This window comes from Solanum pennellii, chromosome 4 (assembly GCF_001406875.1).
Source record: "Solanum pennellii chromosome 4, SPENNV200".
NCBI classification, from domain to species: Eukaryota; Viridiplantae; Streptophyta; class Magnoliopsida; order Solanales; family Solanaceae; genus Solanum; species Solanum pennellii.
This window is the reverse complement of record NC_028640.1, coordinates 67,048,683-67,067,614: the sequence shown is the minus strand read 5'-3', so window position 1 is coordinate 67,067,614 and position 18,932 is coordinate 67,048,683. Positions and strand designations below refer to the sequence as shown.

The 18,932-nt window shown below is 28.5% G+C and overlaps 2 protein-coding genes across 3 annotated transcripts; both read right to left on the bottom strand.

Annotated features, from left to right (window-relative positions):
- Positions 1–3,452: 3,452 nt before the first annotated feature.
- On the bottom strand, positions 3,453–4,634 carry LOC107017114 (probable calcium-binding protein CML44). 2 transcript variants are annotated; one of them, XM_015217389.2, is made up of 2 exons: positions 4,429–4,634; positions 3,453–4,040 (listed from the first exon to the last, which is right to left on the bottom strand). In XM_015217389.2, the coding sequence occupies exon 2, from the start codon at positions 4,037–4,039 to the stop codon at positions 3,563–3,565; it is 477 nt and encodes a 158-aa protein (XP_015072875.1). In that variant the 5' UTR covers position 4,040; positions 4,429–4,634; the 3' UTR covers positions 3,453–3,562. The 2 variants fall into 2 exon arrangements, with proteins under 2 accessions (XP_015072875.1, XP_015072874.1); XM_015217388.2 differs by having other exon boundaries at positions 4,423–4,627.
- An 8,703-nt stretch (positions 4,635–13,337) lies between these two features.
- On the bottom strand, positions 13,338–18,678 carry LOC107018190 (probable GTP-binding protein OBGM, mitochondrial). Its single transcript, XM_015218605.2, has 7 exons — positions 18,520–18,678; positions 17,944–18,257; positions 16,803–17,011; positions 16,591–16,699; positions 15,018–15,100; positions 14,849–14,911; positions 13,338–14,759 (listed from the first exon to the last, which is right to left on the bottom strand). Exons 3-7 carry the CDS (start codon positions 16,926–16,928, stop codon positions 13,524–13,526), a joined length of 1,617 nt encoding a protein of 538 aa, XP_015074091.1. The 5' UTR covers positions 16,929–17,011; positions 17,944–18,257; positions 18,520–18,678; the 3' UTR covers positions 13,338–13,523.
- Between the last annotated feature and the right edge of the window lie 254 nt (positions 18,679–18,932).

Here is an 18,932-nt window from a genome sequence, read left to right as displayed (position 1 = left end):
ATTCACTTACGTAAACATATGTTATCATAACTAGATATGCGGAGTGTGTGTTCAATATATGTTATTTTAAAAATAGAATTTTGAGAATCAATCAAAAAAAATTTTTGATAGAATTTAGACTAATTTAAGTTATTAATTATTGTAATCTCGTAATTTGCAAATATATAAATTATTGAAAATGTTTTTAGTTTCATTGCTCCTTGTTCCATTTTATAGGATAGAAATGAAATTTGGAGAGTCAGCAACTTTTTATTTGACGATAAATCTTTATATAATTTTTAAGAATATTAAAATTATTAATTATTGTGATTCATAAACTTTTTACATAATTTCTAAATATAATTTATTAAAAATATCCTCAAATAATTTATTATCTAATGACAAATATACCCTTTAATATCATTTGAATTCTACAAAGACGTGTGCTCGTGACTCTTCTCCATTGTTAAATTACATCCTCCGTTCTTAATTACTTGTCTATAAAATAATTATTGACATAGTAATTTTATTATTTTATATCTATTAATTAAATATAAAGTGAATGCATTAAAAATTGAAGATTTTTAAGAAGTTCTACATTTTTTAAAGTAATTAATTGACTATATAATAGGTAATAAAAATTGTCCTTTCTTGATTTTTCAAAATGGACTAGTAATACACAACTAAAAAAAAAAATGAACAATAATTAGAGAGAGAGAGAAAGTACTATCTCATTTCTATATTTAATAAAAACATCTTACTAAAATATTTGTTTCATATTAGTAGATCACTAATTAAATCAAGACAGAATTAATTATTTTTTCCTATTTTACCCATAATTATAGATAAATTATCAACATAAGAAGTTTGTGGATTATAACAAACTAATGTTTGTTGCTTATGAAAACAGAGTCGAAGTCAAAATTAAGAGTTTAGAATTTTAAATTAAAATTTTTTTAGAGATTTTATAATACAAATATAAAATCTATAAAAAATTTTATAGATACCTTCAAATCCATAAACTCCACCTAGCTCCATCTCTATCACGAAAACAGTGAATCTTTAACAAATTTGGGCCATCTGACCAATTGACCAAAGACTTATAAAATATATTTAAAAGTAAAGTCTAGACATTTTTTTTCCAAATTTTTCGTATGACGTTACAGTTTGGCGTGCATTACGTGCGCCATTAAAAATAATATTTACTTCTGCCATTTTAATTTAGATATTTTAATTTAACTGAATATAAAATTTAAAAAATGAATAACTTTTTAAAAATTTACGATTAGATGTGTATAATTTTTTAAAATGATCTTAAACTTGTCATGTAAAATATTACTATAAAAAAAAGATATTTTAAAATAAATCAAAGACATTTAATTTGAGACGGAGAAAATTATAAAAAAAAATAAATCCTTTTTGCTTAGATATAGTACTCCCTAATTCTAGCTAACGATGAGATTTCGTAAAGTTATCTAAAGGAATATTTGAGAATTCATATTTAAAAATTCTGTTTGACTGGGCGATTAAAATACAATAAAAAAGGAGTTTATTATGATTAATATAGTGAGATTTTTAAAGTTAATTATCCCTTTCATCGTCGAACGTGTCCTTAAAAAATTATTTAAAAATATAACTTATTTTATTATATTTTAAAAAATTTATATCATTAGAAATCTTTTTATAATTAATTCCAATTTTTGGATACATCATTTTACGTGATTTATTTGAAATCAAGACGTGATGTGTCAAGACGTTAAATTATTTATTCGAAACTGAAATTCGATATAACGTTACATTGAGCGATATTCGGAATTGAGACGGTATTGAAACGTTATGGGATATATTTGAGTTCCATTAAATTTAAGAGATTTTTATAATTTGGAAAAGAACAGAAAAATGATCTAATTAGGTCTATACACTATGAAATTCTAAAAAAATATTATGAATCTCAGACATTCAATTAATTAATACCGTAAACAACAAAAACTTACTAATATTAGATATTTATATCAAATTAAATAATTTAAATTTAAGAGTAAAAACTAAAAATACATATCACAATAATTATATGTACGAAAAGATACATTTTTTTATCCGAGGACAGAAGTGAAGATTCTTGACAAGGTATATCATTTGTGTCCATAACTTTAAAATTGTGGACCTTGCATTATATTCTCAAAACTTTTTTCCTCCATTTGTATGTTTAGACTTTGCTCCTTATCTGGTAGAATATCAATTGGATACAAATTGAAATGGGTTGTTGGAACAATGTTAATATTATCTTCGTGTGATCTATATATTTCGAATTTAAATTCTGAAAATACTTGCTAGTGTTTGTATTAGGTAGCTAGATTGTCTACATGACTACATGTATCGTCCTTTTTTTATTTTGCATAAACATGAAACACTTTATGCATTAGATCATTTTTTTATCGATGGTTCTTTTTGTTATCCTTCTTTTATCAATAAATATGCATTTTAATGATCGCTCAATATTTATTATTTTTATAATTATAATCTATAACTAGAGGTGGATTCGAGATTTAAATGTTATGAATATACGAATAAATGTGTTCATTAAAACAATCAAATATTTACTTCTATTTTTGACCTTGTAAATAACAAGTTTAGACTTCGATTTGGGTTATTCAAACATTTTAATTTATAAAGATAAATGAATCAAAAAAATAAATAAATTATGACAACTTGGCTCAAAGAAAGAAGTTTTCAATAATAGCCTCTATCATTGCACTTGGTAAATTTTCATATTTATTCTAAATACACTACAAACTTAATATAAACTAGTTGAAAATTTTTCACATGCACAATTCAGTAATCGAAATGAAGTCTTATGTTAAAATTTTAACTCAGAACAATAAAAAAAAATTAAAAAGACTAACGCAATCACGTGAGATAATAGTGACGTTCTTTAATGCAAACATCCATTTTATTTTGTAGATTTACATTCTCGATAAGATTTAAATTATCATAGTCTAAACTATTTCATTTTTCATATGCATTCAAGTAATTATGATAATAGAACAGACAATAAGGAATTCTTATATACATATGAATTAATTAAATATCAAAAGTTCTATCGATAACCACTTAGAAAGGTGTTTTCTAATTTTAAAAAGAAAAATAAAACAAGATAAATAGAATATTCAAATTTCTAACCTCACATAGAGAGATGTACTAAATCATATATCATCACATTATATGATATTCGGAGTGAGGGTTCAGATATTTATATTTTAACTTTTTTACAAAAAATATAATACTGCTATATATGATCTCGAAAGGGGAGCATGGATTCATCCGTAGTGAGCCTGTCGGACCCACCCACCGTTTTGCTTAAATGTAGTTAGTTAATATTCTACTTATTATTTGAAGAAAATTTCATATTTGTCCAACAAATATACAAAGTCTTGAGTACCATGGAATATGTTAAAAGCATAATACAATATAAGAAGTTAATAAACCATAATATATAAAAGTCATCATAACAATGTTGATCACAAGAAAGTTTCAAAAACATTATAAAAAGAAGTCAACAATTAGTTACAAATTATGAATAGTCTCAAGATTTAGACACCAACATCATGTTCTTAAACTCTTCAAAATCAAGAAGTCCATCAAGGTTAGTATCATACATGTGAATCATGTTCTTACAATCACTTCCTTCTTTCTCATCCCATAATCCTAATCTTGACAACACTTTTTGAAGCTCTTCACATGATATAAAACCATCTCCATTCAAATCAAACACCTTGAATGCTTCAACAAGATCATCTTCCAAACTATTATCATTGATATTCATGTTGTCTTCTTTTATCTTTTCTTCATTATTTTTCTTCAACATAGCCTCGTAAAAGAATAAGAAATCGATGAAGTTAAGACTCGTTTTACCTACCAAAGATTGAAGCTCATCAAGCCCCGTGCAAGCTCCAATCTTATCAAGAAGCTCTTTGAGCTCATCTAAACTCACTAATCCATCACCATCTTCATCAAGCTTGTCGAATATCCTTTGGATATGGCTTTCGTTCAACGTAGACATTCTAACACAAATAAATGAACGTTTATCAAACAAAGAACTACACCAGAACAAAAACAACAATAACAAAAAAGATGAATGTTTATCAAACAAAGAACTACACCAGAACAACAACAACAATAACCAAAAAAATGAACGTTTATCAGACAAAGAACTACACCAGAACAACAACAACAATAAAAAAAAAATGAACGTTTATCAAACAAAGAACTACAACAATAATAACAAAAAAATGAACGTTCATCAAACAAAGAACTACAACAACAACTACCAAAGAAAATGAACGTTTATCAAACAAAGAACTACAATAGAACAAGAGCAATAGCATATAGAAGTTTTTAGGTGAAGTATTTATGAATAACAAATTAAAGTAGAAGGGAACTTACATTGACCTTTGCTTGGAAATTTAAAATGAAACTTCTAAGTTGAATAATAATGATAAGAAGACTACTATGAAGAAAATAAAATTCTATGGTTTGTTGTTTTTATCCACACACATGGCTTGGGAAAGGAGAATTTATTCTACAAGTGGAATTCTCCTTTCCTCCTCAAGTATTTTGGTTAGATTCTACTATGCCATCAATAATTTTATTGTGTCATTATATAGAATAAAACACAAACTTATAACCATGGACCAAATCATCATCTTTTTAGTGTATTGGGTACACACTAACTATAATTTTTTTTAATTATAATTTGTGTACTACTCGTGAAAAACATACTTTAATTAATTTAGGCCAAAAAACAAGAAAAAAATATTAGTTGAGAGGGAAGACGTGCAAAGGGTGAATAAGTAAGTCAACGTTAGATCAACTTCAGGAGAAGAATTTGCGGCTATCGAAGGGAATAATAACAAACAATTCCACTAATAAATGGAATTTAACGGATCAAAATAAATTAAGTTGATATTAGACAATTTATTTAAATATTATTTAAATTTTATATGGATGATTTCTAATTTTTATCCTTAAAATTCAAGTACCGAGGTCTTTTATATTTGTCCCTACTTATCATTAAGGGGTCATTTGATTATTTTGATAGGATGGGAGTATTAGAAAATTTAATAGAAGTATTAGTCATGATTTTTTAATATTTTTTTGGTAGAATTTTGAGCTATATATATATAATATATGTATTAGTTATACATCTTATTTTAGTTTTTAATTTTCAGGTGTATAACTAATATAACATATTATGATGTTAATAATACAGGAAAAAATTTTAATAACTTAATTGAATGAATACCTGAACTACAGAATTGTCACCTTGCTGGTGAGAGTTCCACTCTCTATATTGAAATCCATTTCCTCATTTTCTTTTCTCCCACCCACAATTAAAAAAAAGAAGTAATTCACCCTGCTATCAATACATGAACAAGTTGAGTAAGAATAAAATTATTCTTAATATACTAAATCATACCATGATAGAAAATAATTTCAGCATGACTAATTTTAGTATATTTAAACCTAAAATTACTAACAATATATCCTTATAATTACCTTATACACAAGGAGGAACCTACATAGTATTAAAGAGGATTCATATAAATTCTCTCTACAGTAAAAAAAAAATTTTTAGTGATAATAAATAAATACATTAATAAAGAGTACTAAAGCTTTTATCAGTATTAGTTAAGTGTTATTAAATTGAATGTTGCTTAAGTCTTTAAAACATATACAAAGAGTGATAATTACCGCTAAAAATATATATTTAACTATGATTACTAATTAATTACTGCTACAATTTATTCTTTTATATAGTGTCTCTTTGTAAAAATGTTGAAATATAGGTTCAAAATATTGAAATATATAATATAAATTAAATAATGAAAAATAAAAACATTTTTTAGTGCATCAATTTTTAATAAAGACAGAATTGAATGGTCCAATGGTGTAGTCGTGTTACAACAAAATGCATAAAAGTCGAAGTCTCTGACGGTGGTGGAGTTAAGTGCCCGTCCTCAACCGCCACACCAGTTTAAGGTAAATTATCGGAATATATCAAAATATTATTTTAGATTACGATTTTAAATATATTATATAAAAAATTAAAATTAAATTAAAAATAAAATCTCGATAATTTATCTTTTATAACATATAATTAAACATAGCGGGAGTCGTGGGATAAAAAGAGAGGGAAAAGAGAACAAATTGTACGTTAGTTTTACGAGTGATGAATTATTAGCATTTTGCGAGTTTCATATTTAATTTACCAGGCATTTTTGTTTATCGCCTTCGAAGTATGTTGTGTTTATTTAATATTAGATGATTATTTTTCTTTTTATACGTGTATATTAAGATAATCACAAATAAGAAGATAGGCTTGCTAATTAATTCATTTCATAAATTTTTTAAAATAAATTTTACGAATAAATATAAATACTTATCAAGATAATATTAGAATGAAATTATTTAATATTTTCTTAATTAGACATTTAATAATATAAGATAATTATTTTAATAAAATGATTAATTAATATGAACGGAAGTAGCACTTCCTTTAAATTAAAAGCCTTTTGATTGAAATATGTGGCAAAATATTTAGAATAACTTGTTGAGAAACACATATTATATATAAGAAGTCTTTAAAATGAGTTTAATCATGTAACACAATAAGTTCATGGTTGTTAAAACAGATTTTCTAAACGCTCAATAATTAATATATATATATATATATACAAAGGAGGATCATAGACAAGGTGATGGTGATGCGACACCTCTCTATGACCTCCATTTGCATTTAGCCTTTTTTTTTTTTTGCTTTTTTTTTAAAAAGAAAAATCAATTATTATATCATATTACAATAAAATCTCTATAACTTAGTATAGATGGGATCATGAACTTTTATTATTTTATAGAGAAATTATTTAATTGATAAATTAATATTTATTAATTTAAAGAATGGTTTGAGATTTAAGGAAGGTTAATTTTGATTATATTAAAATCATTGTAACTTATTAATTTCAACCTTATGATGTGTGGATAATAAGAGCTTTCAAGATGTATTACTGTAACAAAGTTTATCATATAATATTAGAAGACTATGAAGTGGGAAAAACTGATCCAACAAAGATTAATATTTTGGATGCTATCAATTTGGCAGTCCTTAATTACTTGGACAATAAATGGTCAAGAGACAATATCAAATTGTTTTCGACACTGTAATATTATTTCGGGGAATGAAATATCAGAGAATTTGAATGAACCCACTTGTGAAAAACATCATTTATGAACTTGAGGTCATGATAATGATCTCATTTACCACAATAAAATGGATGTCAATAACCTATTGAATTATTGGGGTGAAAGCGATACATGTTCAGAGGCTCAAAGCTCAGAATAAATTGTGGACACTATCGGAAAGAGCAATGTTGATGATGAAATTAAAGATGATACTGACTAGTTACACGTAAGAAAACACTTATCGCATCTAAAACTCTTCACAATTTTATGCTGCAGTTCAAAAATATAAGATCAAAACTCTTGTATGCAATAAGAAAAGTTAAAAGATAAGTATCAACTAGATTTAATTTTTTTTTTGAAAAAAAATGAACACGATAGAATCATATATATATTTATGATATTAGACATAATAGAATCATATATATTTGTATTTTTAAAGAATTATTAATTTATAATATTAATGGAATCATTATTAATTTATAATATTAATGGAATCATATATTTATATAAGGGCCTTTTGAAAATATATTGTCTTATTATCTTATTGAAATTGATGATTTTTTTCATTGGCCTAAGTCGGGATCGGAGGAAAATATTATTTTAGAGAGATTATTAATTTATCAAGTATTAATTTATAGAGGTTTTACTGTAGTTTCATGAAGATTCACATTCATAACTATCCTTTCTCTTTTCATCATATAGGTTTAGTTTGTAATAAAAAAAGAAGTACATGAAGGTAAGAAATATTTAATTACAAATTTTTATTTTTATTTCCTCTATTTTTGTCTATATAATTCGTATTTGGTTTGTGAATGAAACTAACATGTAACAAAAAAAAGTACATGAAGTTAATAAATATATCATTCTTAAGTCCTTATTTTTTTCATTTTCTTTATTTTGTCTCTATAATTTCATATTTATTTTCATGAAGATTCACGTACAAAGTTATAATTTCTCTTCTTCATCATACTTGTTTGTGAAATAACCAACATATAACAAAAAAATATATATGAAGCTAAGATACATTTCATTCTAAAGTCTTTCTTTTTATTTTTATGTACTTAGACATGCTTTCTTAATATATTTTTTTATGTTTGTATTATAATTTATCAAGTAAGTATGATTAAAAAAATCTCTATAATTCTTAATAATGTGTTGTCCGTATGCAATTGTTCTTTCTAATAGTTAGTTTTTCAGATATAATATAGTTTGATTATAATAATTTTTAGATTTCAAAAAATAATTATGATTTAGCATTGTTAGTACTATTGAAAAGATAATATACAAATATATTAAATATAGTTTATATTTCGTTCTTTTTTTTAACATAATTATTTTTAATTGGTATGTAATTTTTTTTATTCAGCAGGTTGCATATAGAGTTTGACATATGGATCAAAACATGATGACAGATCTCTTGGCAAAGGAAGATGGTAGAAGGAAAAAAGAAATGAAGCATAATTAGAGATTATTTTTTCACTTTGAATTGTATTAGCAACTTAATTACTTTTATTAGAGTTTTTTAAATTTTGATTTATATGAATAATTTAACTAAATGTATTGTATTGTCAATGCTAAATCATTTGATCCTTTAGTATTACTTTCTCTTTGTTATGAAAAAAATTAATATAATTATTTCATTTAACAACAACAACAAAATATATGATGAATAGTTTCATTTTTATTATAATTATAAAAAGTATTGAAAAATAAAATATTATTTTCATGATGTCATTTTTTGCGTATGTAACACTGTCATCGTTCTTTTTGCTTTGAAATGTATTTATAACTTTTATGTAGTCACCAACTATAATATTTTCTATGTCCATTTTTTATATTTGCACCCTTTATTTTACAAATAAAAAATCAATACATAATTAGTAATACATTTAATGTCTAATAAAATTATACATTTGAATTATTTATAACGCATGTCTCTTCTTCTTACTTGTAACATTTAATATTAAATATTATTCATAAATTTTATATGTTTCATTTTTCGTAAGTCTTATAAATATTTAATTAATGTTTAAAAAATTATAATAAGCAAATGTAATAATAAAATTTAAAAATATCAATTTTATTTTGACAAAATCAGAGTTTGAATAGAAAATTAGTACTCCTACAAAAGATAGAGAAAATTAAAACATATAAAATATTTTCAACCTAATACAATATATTGTTATTTCAACATATTATCTCTTATTCCATTTACTTCACCACGGTGAATATTTTATTCTAATATATGCATATACAAAATAAATAAATATATTTGATATGTTTAAAAAAAGTCTACGATATCGCAGACGAGGAGAAATATTAATATTATCTATATATTCGATATTAACCTAAATATTACATATTTCATATTATTATCTTATAAAAATATTTTATATAGTCGCGCGAAGCGCGAATAATTTCACTAGTTCAGATATAAAATTTAGAAAATGATTTTAAAAAATATCTTTTATGTTTAGGTTGATATATCTTTTATTTTTGGTTTAAATTTGTCAAAAGTTAAACACTTTTAAGTCTTGGGCCAATAACCCTTGTTAACCTGAAAACTTCGTGCAACTTATGAATAGACATTGTCCACAAATTTCTAGTAAACAGATTAGATTTTATAAGTTAGTGTATATGTTAAATATTTTTTTAATGTTTTGTGTGTAAAAATGAACAATATATAATTGAACTAACAGTCAACGGGTGAATTTAACGATATTCACACATACACATATAGGTGTAGTTTTAAAAAAAAAGATATACGAAATCATAGATCGATTTTGCACATGAAATTTTGTGTATGACTACTATATAAAACGATATGAAATAGGTATATCTCACTCAACCCTTAAAAATAAACTCACAATTTTTGTGTATGAAAACTGTATAAAATAGATATTAAATATGTACATAGCTGTATCAGTTTTGTATAAAGCTCATATAAGCTTTCTGGAAGAAAAAAATATACCAAACATGTAATTGCACTCGTGATTCATGTATAATCTGTATAAATTTTGTATGTTATGTGTATATAACTGTATAAATATTATTATATAAATCATGTTGAGTGCTGGATATTTAATACAACTATGACAATACTGTATACAACTCTTATTCAAATAATAGCCACCAATTTTTAGATTCAAACTTCCTTTGACGTTTCAATTCATTTGGGTGCAAAATAAATAAAATGCAAGACATTGAGTAAAATCTTACGAGATTTGAGAATTTTTAGTCAGTTGACTATCTGAACTTTTTCTAATTTCCTCTCTTGTTTACGTTTGATCACCTATCGTCCTATTCTCAATATTTTTTTATCGTACACATAGACTATACATCTCAAATTCATTACAAATTAAGATTGCAATTGAAATAAATATGAGATATTTCAGAAACAACTACAAATTAAACAAACTTAAATGGTATATATAGATGATGTGATAAATAATGCATTTTTGTTACAACCTCAAATCACACTCCAGAAATATACCAATTAGAGAAAGACACGTAGTCTTATCATTATTATTGCAGAAAATTATAATAAAAGCTCTTAAAGCATAGTTTTAATAGAGACTATCAACTTAGCAATTGCAAGGGTCACAAGTGCAGTTTGATCCACATTTGCATCCTTCTCCAGCTGCTTTCTCCTCAACATTTCCATAACTACAAAATTATATTATTTAATATTTATATTAAAATTAAGTAATCTTTTTAATTTAGTCTTCCAATTTAAACAACAAAAAATAGTCATACGTACTTGTTGATAGGTGCAACACCTTCAATGATGGTAAAGGTAGTGGACTTCTCCATGTCCGGGTACATACCACATCTACAATAAACATTTGATCAACGGTAGAGTCGATTTATCAGATAATAACTATTAATCGAGGAATCATTTTATCTATGTTAACAAGTTTTGATAGACACATCGTATATTATTTGCAAATTTATGTATATTTTCTTTTTAATTATGTCCATTATTTGAACGTTAACTTGAAATAGAAAATTTGAAGTTCGAATTCTGAGTGATGAAATAATAATCTCTAAGATAACACTTACCCTCCACAGCCACTGCCACACTTGCAGCCAGATCCACAACCACAACTTCCTCCACAGCAAGACATGTTTTTTTTAATTAATTTGTTGTTTGAGATATAAAGGAAATTTAGTGAGTAAAAGCAAGTTTTTGTTGTAGTTATGATGAAAAATGAAGCATAGAGTTGGGGTTTATATAGGAGAAATGAGGATAAAATTGGTGATTGTGAGCCTAACAAGGTGACATATGTTTAATGTTTTTCTTTTAGGAATTAGAATTTTTATTTAGAAAATTCAAATTATATATATAAAAAAGTAACTATTATCATTAAAGTAACAAAGAAATTTTTTCATTTTATTCAATTTCGTACCCAATTAAACTATATCACATGAATTGGGACGAAGAAAATATATTTTAAGAGTGATAATTATTATTGCTCAAAAAGTGTATATCTAAATGAACTTCAAGGATCATTAGTGCAATTTTAACTTGTTATGTACTCCTATTTTATATTAAGTGAATTTTTAAGGTTTTTTTCATTGTTCAGAATAATTAATTTGTTTAAAGTTTAATATGAATATTTGAAATATTTTCCATATTTATCTTTTCTTCTAATGAAATTTTATATTTTCTTCAAGATAAATCACACTATCTATAAAGTTATATTTATAATTCACAAATGACAAAAGAGGAGAATAGGGTCTAAACTCTAAATTATGTTCTTGAAAGTTCTTCATAAGAATTGAAAACACCCCTAAAATCAACAAGAATTATTAGAAGGGTGTATCTAAATTTAGTTAATCAAGTGTTTTAAGACTGTGAATAGTTTGGAGACAAAATTTGCGGACAAGTTATAATAATAATAAGCATTTATTACAAAAAGAGAAATTGAACATTGACGTGACGTTTGCGTTGGGCATCAATATTGGGAGACTTGTGGAAAGTGATTTGCTTAATATAGAATATTATTTTCATTTAAAATATTGTTAAAAAAACATTGACAAGATTATATGTATCGATACAACCAATCAAAGTAGGCTTATTTTGAATTTTATATAATCTAGGTAATTACACAAGAAAATGTCTTTGTTAAATTCTCCATTTAACATCTGATTAATTTATAGTTGCAGGATCCTAGAATATGTTTTAAAATAGAGCGTTATTAGTTTGAGACAATTGTTTGGTGATGACTTTTAGGATGTAGTACTTGAAAAATTGCAAAATGGTCTTGTTGGAAAAATTTCACAAAAATATTTTTTTTATCGCTTCAATTCATTAAAAATGTATTTATAAAAGTTTGGACACAAGCACCAAAAAGAAGCACCATAATGAAGGTAGATAAAGTTTAAGAATAATATTTCACTCAAGATACCTAAAATAATTCTTCGAAATTCACTACAATATTACAATGTAAAACTTGTCTAGCTTGCACTAGTATCGACAGATCATCAAGATTTTAGTACAAGTTGTGTACGAACAAATTGTTCATAAGTTTTGATGAATCTACAAGGAATTCGACGGATAACAGACTTGCATTTTTCACAAGTTATGACAAATTAAGTATGAATTGTGCAATAACTTCGATAGACATTGTTCACAAATCGCAATTATTATTCAATAAATATTTGAAATTCAAATATTCATTTATCATGATTATGACACAATAAGCTCTTCATCTCTACCACCATCTGTGGATGCTTATAAAATTATTCTTTCTTTTAAGATGATGATATGACATACCAATAAAAAATTCCTTATTACACTTTAGTTTTCAGCCATTCAAAGTGATGTATTTTTTTATCAATCATCAATTCCCTTTTGCTTTTGAAATTACATACCAAAGCTTTCAAGCATCTTTTACCAAAAGAGGAAGCATATATTTTGCACTAATAAATAAAAGGAGAAGCATATCACAATTTCTTACACGATAAAAAGTTTAATATTCTTCTTACTACTACAATTTGGTTATCTGATTGGCTCCATGACAGACGACATAATATAAATCGTATTCAAAATTAAGTTATTTCAATATAATGTATACATTATAAAGTATTGTTGCCATAGTTTTAAACTCATTTAAGAGAAATGAAACACACAATTAGTTATTCATAATGCAGGATTTGATTTTGTAGCTAAGTCATCATTTTTTCTGTTTAATTTGTAAGTGGTCATAAGAGATCGTTCACTTCGTAATGTGCTAAACAAAACTACGCAACTTTATGCCTGAGTCAAAATAATATTTCATTGCAAGGGAAAAGATACAAGACTAGATACTCACATAAGCAGCATTTTGGTGAAGAACTATACCATCTAGTTGTAGCCTGTGTGTGTGTTCACCGCTGATAAGCATCCTCAAACCATCTTTCAGTTCTGGTACTCCTTCCTCTAAGATTGCACTAACTGGGAAAACGGGCACACCAGATACACGGCGTTTGAGTTCTTTATATACCTCTTCAGCCCCGTCTTCGTCAACTTTGTTAGCCACCACTAAGGATGGTCGATCAGATAAACCCTCAGAATAGTACTCGAGTTCCAAAATCAAGTCATTTAGCTGTTCCCATGGTGGTATTCCCTTGTTATCACCCAGTGCTGCAGCCAAGTCTACCACATAGGCTAGAACTTTTGTACGTTCTATGTGCCGAAGGAAAGCATGCCCAAGACCACGATTCTCATGGGCTCCTCTTATGAGTCCTGGGATGTCAGCTACAGTTAAAGAAAAATCGTAGTAATTTACGTTACCTAAGTTAGGCCTCAATGTTGTGAATGCATAATCACCGACAACAGGTTTAGCCTTTGACAACGCCCCAAGAAGGGTGCTTTTGCCGGCGTTTGGCATCCCAATAAGACCCACATCAGCAATGCTCTTTAGTTCTAGCACAAGTACCACCTCTGAGCCAGGCAAGCCAACACTTGGTGATGCATGATCATAATCATCAGATACTTCATCATCAGAATTGGCTCCCTTCTGCGTAATCTTTGATGCTTTCCTCATAGAAAGATTGCCTAAGCCACCCTCCCCTCCACGAGCAACAACTATTCGTTGGCCTTGTTCTGTTAACTCTGCAACATTGTATTCTATAAGTTCAGTTTCTTCTGACTCATCTTCACATGTTGTTCCCATAATATCATCACCATCTTGATCTTCCATTTCCTCACAGCTTTCTTCCTCCCAATCACTCAAATCATCATCATCACTTTCGAATTTGTCGCTAGCAATTGAGCACGTAGTGCGGGAATTGGTGGGCAAACCAAAATTTTGAGTCCTCGGTGTAGAGTATTCTTCAGCACGAGAAGCTCGACGTCCACTTGATTTGTTTTTCTTCTCAACTTTTGAACTGGTTTGCTCGGCCGAAATTGATTGTGTAGAAAACTCTGATGAATCAGTATCAACTGTACCTGGAATCTCCCAAGGGTCCAACTTAGAACTTGAACTCTTCTCTACTGCAGATGGAAGTTCACCCTCTACTAGATGAATGACGGTACCTACAGGAACTTGGATCACCTGCCACACATGCGAGATGTCCTTAGTTTAGATTTGATTAAGACAAACGATTTACATATAACAACGACTCAAGAGAGACAAGAATCAACCTTGTCTGCTCCTCTGCTTCCTATCATATTTTTGGAAGACCCATTTCCGCCTCTCTTTGCATTCTGAAACATCAAACAATTACGCAATCAGATATCAATCAGTAACAGGGTAAATTCAATTAATAGTTAATTGTGCAACAGATATCGTGCAGTAGGTAAGAAAACATACAATGTGATGCTGCAGAGCACTCAAATCCCACATTGTAGGGGAACATTCTAATATCACGTCACCACCCCGTCCACCATTCCCACCTGCATCCAGTCCAAAAAGGAGGTAATGAAAAGAGGAAACCCCACAGCTGATCATAATAGCAAATCAAGCTTGACTGCATATCATAAAATGAGTTACATTGGTAAAACCAAAATGTATGAAAAAAATAAAAGGAAAAGAAGAAGCAAAAAAATTATAAAGGTAAAAAGAAAATGAACGACTAAGAACATATAAAGATACTAAACCTTTTATGGGAACGGGAAATTTTCTGAAAAACAAAGTGGAGTAACTATAGCTAGGAGGCAAGAATGAAAAGACATTCTTTAGGTCAGTGTTGTTAACAGCCATCGTTTAGTCACTACAAGGGATGAACCAATGAGAAGTGGGGGAAACCGTTCAGGAGTGAAGCATGTGCTTCAAGGAAGTGTGCACCTAAAACAATGATGCACAAAGTGATCCCAACAAGAAGTGGTTGGTTTTTGGAATTCAAACTTGAAGAGTCGGATTAATATCAGTTGGATGCTGAAATAAGTACTTCAATTGCAATTTGATCATTATATTTACCAAGTTCATGTATGTTTGGAGTTTTTAAATGGGTTAATTGTGCACTATACTTCTCACTGGAAAACCCATGGACCTTGTTGTATTTGCCGTCGCATACCATATTACACCTGAACCATATACCCTACTAAACGGACTAATTTTCAGCTCTTTATAAACCTACCCTTCAGCTTCCTTAATCCCTGTCCTCATAAAAGTTGAGTTACAATAACTTGCTTAAATAGCTTCTAAAAAAAAATAACTTGCTTAAAGCAGATCAAACTAAATTACATTTCTCCTTCTCTCTCAGGTTAACATTCCTCTCTCAAGGCAAGTGAGCAAAGTAAAACAATCTTTTCCATAGTGGTGAATGACTTTCTTCTTTATTTTCTTTCAATCTTGTATTTCTCTTTCTGTAATTGAGGTTTTGCAGAATTCTAACTCTACAAATAATTGATTTCGTGTTTCCTGAGTTTTCACTCCAAACAAGCATTTCATCCAACCAACAAATGAAGTAGTTAGTCTTGGAGCTAAAGTCTCCGGAATAGTTGGTTTATAGCTCAAACTTTACTAGTAAACAGTTGATATGTCACATTCAGGATACATATATGACATATTGCTTGTCTAACTTTCATAATTTTCCATGGGTTGGTTACTTGGTGTTTACCTTGATTGTTGACAGTATCTTGATTGTTTATTCAGTAATCGAGCAGGTCGTCTTGTATATGTCCATCATGTCAAGTAAAAGATAATAGTTGACCAAAAGATCTTTTGGGAACCAACAGATGAAATGTATGGTCAAGCAATGTAATAAAAGAAAGAAAATTAAAGGAGAGAAAAAGCAATGTAAGAGAAGAACAAGAACTAAATTAAAGAACGGGTAAAACTTCAATAGGGAAATAAAAGGAACAGAAGATGCAAGATGGACGTCAACTAGTTATATATTTTGCTTCCTGCCACCACTGAGGTATAAAGTGATTAGAGAACATACCATCAGGTCTGCCACGGCGATCATGTCGACTACGACGAATACTGTTACAACCGTTGCCACCATCACCTCCTTTGGCCCATATGCGAAAGCGGTCAATCATTCTACGTTCCTGTATGAAAACAAGTATAAACAGACAAATATGTACTGGGGTATAAAAGTGAGTATACTGAAAGCAGTACTCATAGAGGGAGAGAAGTGGAAGCATCACAAACCTGTAGAGGAGCAAGCTTCATTTTCTTGTGGACAATGTCTGAGAAAGAATAGGTTTGGATTAGCCATGGAGACCGCAAGCATCTTTGCCAAGCCTTCAAGTAGAGGACTTTCTGGCTCAATGACATATCCCTGCTCTACTCTGTTATCTTCCAAGTCACCGAGGTTCCACACTATGGAAAAATCAGTTCTGATTCTTAGATTTTATCACCTGCTAGCATGAGTGACAAAAAAAGGCAGGAAATATTTAAAAATTTTGCAAGTGCTACATTTTTGCTTACCAGAGATAACAAGAAGAAATTAAGGCACCTCAGTCCAGGTAATCAAAGACTATCAAATAATACATCCAAAGATTATTTAATGCAAGTACCACGTACTTAAGTCAAAAACGAATGTCTTCAATGGATCAACTATTGCTGTAATTTTCAGGAAGCTAAATCAACACAGGATAATTAGCAAATGCGTTACACCCCGATACTTTGGCATGAGATCAGTTAAATATGCAGTTCCTAATGAATGTATGATAGCACATAATTGCATCAAATGTAGAATGTTCAAGCCAGAACAGAGGAAAAGGAGCATCTAAACCACTGTAGAACTAAAAGCTACAATCTATCATTAATTGAAAAATAAAATATGCCATAGTTATATACTAAAAAATAGTCAACTCAAATCACATAAATAGCTCTAACAAACTTAGTTGTGTTTTTAGTTTTAGATAGAAGAATATGTTTTGTTTCACTTCACATATCAACCTCCTCCTTAAATTCTAGAGAGAAGTATTGAAATACCCTGAACTAGGCGCAAATTATTAGTTTTGTCCCCGAACTACAAACAACCTTAAAAGCACCACTCTACTTAGATACACCCCAATGTGCAATATGACATAGCAAGTAGTCTCAAAATCTTGTAAGAGAGTGAAAGTCTTAATAAAAACAAAAAATGTTGAAAATACCTAAACTTGACAAGAATTTAGAGGTGATTTTCACTCATGTTGTAAGATCATGAGTATATTTAAGTTCAGTAATTCATGCCGAGTTTAAGAGTATTTTCAATATTCTCTAAATTCTAAGCCTAAATCCCTAATTCTTTTGCAAATTTTATCAAACAGCTACCACACCATCAATCACAACAAAAGATTACCTTTACAAAGCATGGATGGATTATCCGATCCGGCCAGTTCAGCAGGAGTTGGAATTACAGGTACAAGAAAATTTCCAAATGGAGAATCAAATATCCTAAAATTGCCAGTACAGCCGTCTTGTTGTGCTTGAGCTACTGCAGAATTCCTATCATGTAGTTGCTTGGGATTGATGTTGCTTGTTTGTGCTGCAATCGCCGACGTTGCTCTCCTTTTTGGAGGTCGAATGAAACAACTGCGTGGAGATTCACCGTCGATTTTCCTTACCTTCGGCTCAACAGACATGTTAGCGTACCATTTCTGTCTATTCGAGCCCCTACAATACAATACGTATTCAATTAGGATTGAATTGCATCCGTAGCCAATATTTACTGCTAAACCTCAGGTGCATTATCGATACTATATTTTAAAAAATATAACACTCCAATAGCTTGGAAAACTCATGAACTTCAAAAAGAAAAATCATGTCATCACTTTTCCAGTCCCAAAATCATGCATACACCCAATTTACATTCAAAAGAAAGTCAAACAAATGAAGAAAGGAAAAAGAGAAAGAGATAGAATTTAGAAAGAGTAACCGCTGAAGACTGAAGGTCGAATATTCGGATCCGGCGAACGGAGGACAGTCGGCGGCGGGAAGTTCTTGACAGTGGGACAGTGATAATCAACAGCAAAAACTACAGGGATAGGATTGTCTCTTTTGTTTAGGTCTTTTAGAGAACAGTTAAATATTATTTTATTTTTATTTTTTTGTTAATTTATATATTTTATTTTTAAAAAATATTAGATGTTGTGAGCCCGTGTTCGTACTTCGTTTTGAGGAAAGATTCAAAATAGTACTCATATTTGGGTTAAGGTTCAAAGTGATTCCTGAATTTTCATACGGAGTACTAATAGTCTCTCGTGTTTGCAATATTAATGCATATTTTGTCATCTCTTAAAATTTTATCTATTTTTTAATATTAATTTTGTCCATAATTTTATATAAGGA